This window comes from Coptis chinensis, chromosome 2 (genome assembly GCF_015680905.1).
Source record: "Coptis chinensis isolate HL-2020 chromosome 2, ASM1568090v1, whole genome shotgun sequence".
Lineage (NCBI taxonomy): Eukaryota > Viridiplantae > Streptophyta > Magnoliopsida > Ranunculales > Ranunculaceae > Coptis > Coptis chinensis.
This window is the reverse complement of record NC_141457.1, coordinates 70626594-70634246: the sequence shown is the minus strand read 5'-3', so window position 1 is coordinate 70634246 and position 7653 is coordinate 70626594. Positions and strand designations below refer to the sequence as shown.

Below are 7653 nucleotides of genomic sequence, written 5' to 3'. Positions count from 1 at the left end.
AATCATCCCAATAAAATAGCTAATTTTCTAAAATTAAGAAAGTGAAAAAAGAAGGTGTTTAGGTGGCGAAGAAGGATAGCAAGGTGTATCAAGTAAGACAAATAAGCAATAACGTTAGACTGAAAGAGAGACAGAAGTAAGGCCAGGGGTGATACTGCATGCTATAGATAAAGAGGCCGGGTGATGTGGAAAGAAGAAGAAGAATTATACAAGTCCTACACTGACGTCTATGTACCTCTGTTGTTAGTATTTAGTATTGTTGTTGTTGTACTAGTTGGAGAGAGTACTCTTTGCAGGCTTGCTGCTATATATATAGTAAACCTTTGATGTCGGAAACATGGTTTCTGTTGCTTCTAGCTTAGATGGCTGTTTAACTTATACTGATGATGATTATACTACCTACTTACGGGAAGCTTTGTGTTCTGCAAGCCAAGGTAATTAACCTCATCTCTCTCTTACTAGTCTCTAAAGGTGGTATTGTGTAGTAGGGTTAAATTCGTCTTTTACGACAGTATATGTTGAGGCTGCCTGTGAACATGTTTACAAAATGTTTAAACCCGGATTTTTGTTTCGTCAAAATGAAAATCAAGGATATTGGGTTTTTTGTTTTGCCCTTTTTCAGTTAAACTAAAATCTAAAGAGTGGCTTCTCTGCAATTCCTTTGCAACCATTTTTTTTTTCCTCAAGTCCAATACCACCTTCTTGACTCTGTTCACGGCTATTCTAAAAATGTATAGCTCTTCTGCTCTCAGAAGAAAAGGATACAGTCTACAATGAACTATGGCATGCATGTGCTGGACCTCAGGTCAATATCCCAAACATAGGAGAAAAGGTTTTCTATTTCCCTCAAGGTCACTTGGAACAGGTCTGGTTCTCCTACATCTATTTTACTGTTACATTGATGTCGGTCATTGTTTCTACCCGCCCGTTTATATGAACTCCACTAACAAACTCCAAAAAAACTCCACCATGAAAAACAATGAATTAGAAGCTGATTTTTGGTGGAGATGTTCTCCCCACAATATGGATCATCCTTAGAAAAAATCAGCACATTTGAAAATGTCTAGATGTATCAAAATTTGCTTACAATGTTATGAAATTATCCAACGTTCCAGATTTTTCAAATTTCAAAACAACTTTTGATAATGTTAAACAATTTTCTTTGGGCTGATTTTTTGTAGGAATATTCTCCATTATGAGATAACTATCTTCACCAAAAATCAGCCTTCAATTCATCTTATAAATCCACTTCTGGTGGTGGAGTTCATATAACGGGCAGGTAGAAACAATGACTTATTCGCAAAATTAATACTGTGTTTTTTTAAGTTCATGCATAAATTATTTGGATAGGTCGAGGCGTTTACAAATCAAGAACCTAGTCCAGAATTACCAGTTTATGATTTACCTTCTATGATCCCCTGCACAGTCATCTATGTTCAGCGTAAGGTGCGCCACGTTATCTTTGTTTAGCGGTTAGTCTTGGATTATATCCATGTTCTAACTTTTTTGTGGTTATATCAATGAACTAGGTTTAAATATTCTATATGTTGCTATTGTCATTCATTAGATGGTGTTGCATAATTTGCATTATTGTCAATGAATCGTTCAAGTATCACAAAAATATGGTTTCGGGTTTAGTAAATTTAAAGTGCGTTCAATGGTTCATGTATTAAAATAATATGGTTTTCAGGCAGAAATGGAAACAGATGAAGTGTTTGTACAAGTGACATTGTTGCCAGATACAGAGGTTAGATGTTTTTTTTGTCAGACTACCTTAATTTTATTCGAATTAATCTTTCTGCTAAATATTGTAATTTTTGTAGAAAATGAAGGAAGTCTTACCAAGTGGATTTTTCCCTTCTCTGCCTCAAAGAACCAAAGTAAGCTCCTTTAGTAAGATAGTAACAGCATCAGATACAAGCACCCATGGCGGTTTCTCTGTTCTTAGGCGACATGCTGAGGAGTGCTTCCCCCCTCTGGTTGATATTTATATGATTTTTAGCTTTGAATCACAATATATGTACTTAATTATTGATCTATTAGAATTAATTGGGCGTGTTTGCAAGGATTAAACACTTTGTTTTTTGTTCTTTTAGAATATGACTCAGAATCCGCCTGCACAAGAACTGGTAGCAAAGGACTTGCATGGATTTGAATGGCGTTTTCGCCATATTTACCGTGGTAAGGTTTGCCTAGACTAGTACAAACAATAGTGATTGAGATATTTATCATCAAATTTCTTATCTCTTAGAGTTCCACTAAATGGAGATGGTGCTGCATTATAGATGCTTTGTCCATTATTTTCCAAACTTTGATTGTTTTTATCTCCATTTGCCCTGTAAAAATGTAGGTGCTCCAAGGCGGCATTTGCTTTCAAGCGGTTGGAGTACGTTTGTGAGTGCTAAAAAGATTGCTGCAGGGGATACTTTTATTTTCCTGAGGTATTTTATGGATGTGTTTGTAATATCTCGTAATGTCGACTAGTTTCTAATTTTCTATATAGTTACTCAGTATGTTACACTAAATGGAATTTGTTGTTTTACAGAGGCGAAAATGAGGATTATCGTGTTGGTGTGCGCCACTGCAAAAATCTACATAACAATACGGCATCTGTTTTAACTACTCACAGCATGCAGCTTGGCGTACTTGCTACTGCTTTTCATGCTCTTACTGCTGGGTCCATGTTCACTGTGTATTACAGGCCTAGGTAGGGAAGTTACTTTGCTATGAGAAAGTGATGTCCTTTCAATTTCTATATACTTTGCTGCCAAGATGTAGCAATCTTTCTTGTTATAACTCTGTTTACGAATTCTGCAGGAGTAGTCCCACTAACTTCATAGTTCCTTGTGACCTATACACGAAATCAATAAAAACTAGCATTTCAGTTGGAATGGTGTTCAGACTCAAGTCTGATGATGATGAATGCCCTGAAGAAAGGTAATTAACAAAGGTTTATTCTCTTTTTTTTATTGTTTGTCTTTTGTATGTCAATCTTCAGTCATTGAATTCTATTAATTGAAGTATATGTTTGTTTTAAAATCAGCCTTATAGGCACAATAGCTGGTATAGAAGAAGTTGATCCAGTGAGATGGCCTGGATCAAAATGGAGGTGCTTAAAGGCAAGTACATCTTCTCTGTCTTCTTTGTAAATAGTTATCGTATCATCCTTCCTACTTACACGTTGATTGACATTATTTAATTTTGGTCGTATGTAGGCTCAATGGAGTGGTCCTTGTGCTGTTGTGCGTCCAGAGAGGATTTCTCCCTGGAAGATTGAAGCACTAGAAGTCACCAACAAGAGTCCAATTTCATTTCCAAACTTATCAAAAAGGCCCCGTACCCCTCGATATATGTCATCTGCCTTGGTCAATCATGGTCAGGAATCCTAATTCTCCCTCAGTTTCGGAAAATGTGGAAATAATACTTATCTTGTTTAAATTCTGGATTGATGAGTCGAAGTTACTTATCAGTTTTGAATACTTCAACTCCTCAGGCAAAATGTCTTTGCGAGATTTGATTGAACCTGCGCCACAGACTCAGAGACACCAAGAGGTCTTGCAAGACCAAGAAGACGTTGAAATAGGTAATCCAGAGTCTGGGAATGAAGAAGAGCTGTCATTGGAACAGTGGCTACCCTCATCGAGCTCTGGTTCCAGTCAGACTCGGAGAAGAAAATTAGACTACAAGATTCTTCATCCAAGCTCTCTATATTCTAACAATATGGCACCTTCTTCAAATGGAAACCAGAATTGTATGGTACTTGCTGGCTGCTTTCTTCCAGCATTTTCAGGCTATTTAACCAATGGTGACATCGGACAAAATGGAAATGGGCCTATTCCACTTGCCAGTTTGAACAATTCTGGTATTCAGGAATCAGAAAGTCCTAGGCCCAATGAAGTAGTCGATACATCATTGTCAATGGTTCAACCATATGACAATGCCACATGTATGCTCTTTGGTGTCGATCTGTCCAAGAACTCGACTGAAACTGTGTCAGATCCTACAATATCTTCTACTAAGAACGATCATACTTGTAAGATTGTTCCTTCGCAGCTGTCAGAATCCACCATCTTGGAGTCTGATCATTTATCAAAGAGTACGAAGCCATCTAACTCCAGTGGATCTGGTAGTGGTTCAGTTAAACCATGCCAAAACTGTGCCATTACTACTCTAAGTTGCATTAAGGTTGTTACTTCCCAATTTCGTTAGGTGTGAACTGCCTGGTCATGGCCTCTAGTCCTGATAACCATATATATTCTTTGTTTACAGGTTCACAAATATGGAATTGCTATTGGGAGAACAGTAGACGTCATGAAATTTAACGGGTATGATGAACTCGCAACTGAGCTTGATCATATGTTTGATTTCAAAGGTGCTTTGATGAAACAAAACAGCGATTGGTGTGTAGTATATACGGATGAGGAAGGAGACACGATGTTAGTTGGAGATTCACCATGGATGTAAGTGTTAGAACCTATATTAAACAATTTCATATTATTTCTCTAGTCCAACTATTACTGATATTAGTACATTTCTTCAAATACAGGGAATTCCGCTCTATGGTGCGAAAGTTGCTCGTTTGCCCAAAGGAACATATTGATACCCTGTGAATTCTCTCTCATTGAAACCAGTTTCCTGTTATTAACTTCATCCGAAAAGGTCCTTGCATTGATCGCATAGGAAGGTGTTAGGAGAATATAATTATGTTTTACAAATATAAAATACTAATCGCACGTTGTAACATGTATACCACTTAGGTTTTGTTTTGCTATTTCTTTACATGACAAGTGTAAGTTATGCACTGTGTTGTACATACGTTGGGTTATCCAAAAAAAATGTAAGATGCAATACATGTTGTATGTACGTCGAACAATATATGATGTATGAAAACAATAACACAGTGTAAATTGCAATCTAAGCAGTGTGTTAAGGGTCGTTCTATACTTCTATGTGAAGAAAAATAAAAGGAATTGAAGGTTAATCTGTCAAATTTTCAATAGAGTCGTGAACAATGCTTGTAATTACGTGTCACATAGTTGAACACAGGATGTAGTGTACAGGCTGCAGAAGTAAGGATGTAGTGTACAGTGATTTTTTTCGAGGTACGCATGTAGTACCTATCCACTACTTTACTAGACGACTGGGAAACATGTCAAATAAATAAAGTTAAGTGACTATAATAATGCTTATGATATAGTTGAATCTTGAATGAATGCCGAAAAGGCATCCATGTTGCTGAAGTTGTATACTCTTAATACTGCTTAATTGCTTATGGTGATTGCTTGCACGGCTGGAAAGTTGGAAAACAGGCATCGGGGTTGAAGGAGGCCAAGGAGCTGAATCGATCAACATTACTTGAGCCTAAAATATTGGACAAAATGAAAACCCAAAAGCAACAAATACAAGCCCAAAAATGATAAGCCCATTAATTAATTAGTTATAGTGTACCAGGCCTTCAACCCATGGGCAATGCCTTTGTTAGCTGTTAAGAGCAAGTCCAATGGGAGGCTATATAGGCTGCTAAAGGCAAATATAGTACTCCAACTACAAAAATGTCATTCTAATGGAACTGCTAAAAAGATATTAAATTTAGAAGGAGTCAAAAACTCAGCCAAAATTAAAACATTCGCTAGCAGCTGCTATAATAAATTCGAGAGACGGACGACATAGTTGCTGTCGTCCGTGTGTTAAATTTCAACGGACGGCAGAAACTGTGTCGTCTGTCCAAAAAAACATTCAACTTAAATTATAAAATAATGGATTATCATTTAGCACTTCAAAACAGAAAACGCGATTGGATTGGTTTTTTGATTTTAGGGTGCCAAATTTAACTAGGCAAACTAAAAAACCTGTGACACCTTTTAGCAGCCCAATTTAACAGTTCTTTATTGGACTTGCTCTAACTGAGTGTCTCAAAAAGAGATCGCAATTGTACGGTTCGGAATTATCAGTGGCCAAATTTTACGTAATTAACTGAACATATTTAACTCGAGTGGCCGCCAGTGGGAGTGGGACATAACACATGGGGAAAGTTCAGTGGAGCCGTGGAGGCGGAATTAGGCTTACATAAAACATGCATCTACATTCTGACTATCCGTTTTGAAAACAACACCATTGAGATTTTTGGCTAGGGAAATTGGGAATTAGACGGGGCCCTCTTTCCACAAGAGTTATGAAGCAAACAGAGACGTAACGTACCCATGGATAATACCCAATATGAGGATGTAGTGCATAAAAGATTTATGTCACGTACTCACGTTATACATGTGCCCCTTTTACCCACTTCGAAATGACCTTATTTTTTTGTATGAAAATTCCATTATGTTAAGATCATCCTCCCCAAAACTCACATCCTAGACTCCTATCTCTTTTGTTTGAATTGTTTCATTTATGTTCGTCTAAAATATGTTTGATCAGATCATTGTAGGCATAAAAAATATGAAGCCACTTATATAAGACACATTGACAGTCATTACAGCTCGGACCATAAGATCACCACCATTCACCAACGATTCACCACGCCTACCATGTGTTCCACGAGTGAATATTAAACCATTAAGACCAGTTCAATTTGGCTTCAACTCACGTGCATTCTCAAGTTAACTATGATCAATCAAACAGCCTAACACTCGAATAACAAAATGATGAATTGACTTTCATTTCAAATTCTAGTTTGTCTTTGAAAAGAATATTATGCCTTTCTATAATGCAAATTTGCAAATGATGAGCGTTTCACGATTCCACGCCTATAAATTGTAAAATAAATTTCAAAGATGTGTTTATTCCACGTGTTGTACCCTATTATTGCGAATCTCGCGACTCTCTAAATTTACTCAAATTCACTCTCTATTTTGGATCGGCTGCACCAATTTAGTTGCCTATGTACCCATTTCGGGATCAAGCCGCCGTAGTTCACCTCTCTCCTCACCCCTCTATGCCTCTCTTCTTCGCCTCCCCTTCTACTCTCCTCTCTCTTCCTTTTTATATCCTTCTCTTAGGTTTACCTCATGGGGCCTAGTCTAGTCTTGGGCCTTTCTCTTGGCTCAACACATACTGTGGTCTGGGCCTTATCTCTTGGCCCAATACCTATGTGATACATCCCTGAATATGGCTACTACACCACGCCTATAAACATAAACATAAACTGACCTAGAAAGTACGAGACGGAATGTCAAAAGTTGTCCAATCACAGAAACGATTGTTCATTTGTTATATTTGAGCTTTTCTATCATATATATTATAATAATCTCAATTTTTAAACAACACAAATTACATTATTTGAATTGAAAATAACTATTATATTATGAAGTCTAATTTATTTTAAAATTTGTTTAGCTGTTGTTGATTTTTCAAAATTATTTTTATTTGAATTGTTTGTTAGAACTTGTGTGAGTATTTTAAAATTATTTTTGGGCTTGAAAACATTGTTAAAATGTACCCATTCATATAGGTATAGACGTTGGGTGTTTTTAGGTCCATTTAAGGCCTATAGGTTAACTTAAACAGACTTAAAACATTGAATAAACAATACCTGCGAATTTCCTCTGTAAAAATATTATTATTATAAAAAAAAAAAAAAAAACTCTAGCCTCTACTAAAAAGAATATTTTTGATTGAAAAAAATAAAAGTAAGGGAAAGAAGAAGAAAAGGGA

At 36.6% G+C, this 7653-nt stretch overlaps 1 protein-coding gene across 8 annotated transcripts; it reads left to right on the top strand.

Annotated features, from left to right (window-relative positions):
- Positions 1 to 4918, top strand: LOC147517521 (auxin response factor 2-like). Of its 8 annotated transcripts, none has more exons than XM_086589686.1 (14): positions 1 to 434; positions 753 to 865; positions 1351 to 1446; positions 1691 to 1747; positions 1833 to 1979; positions 2097 to 2181; positions 2351 to 2441; positions 2546 to 2707; positions 2818 to 2937; positions 3044 to 3119; positions 3216 to 3375; positions 3494 to 4185; positions 4270 to 4460; positions 4547 to 4918. In XM_086589686.1, the coding sequence occupies exons 1-14, from the start codon at positions 338 to 340 to the stop codon at positions 4608 to 4610; spliced, it is 2151 nt and encodes a 716-aa protein (XP_086445812.1). In that variant the 5' UTR covers positions 1 to 337; the 3' UTR covers positions 4611 to 4918. The 8 variants fall into 8 exon arrangements, with proteins under 8 accessions (XP_086445812.1, XP_086445811.1, XP_086445814.1 ...); XM_086589685.1 differs by having other exon boundaries at positions 2 to 434; positions 1824 to 1979; XM_086589692.1 differs by lacking the exon at positions 753 to 865 and adding an exon at positions 1182 to 1279 and having other exon boundaries at positions 4 to 434; positions 1824 to 1979.
- Positions 4919 to 7653: the final 2735 nt, after the last annotated feature.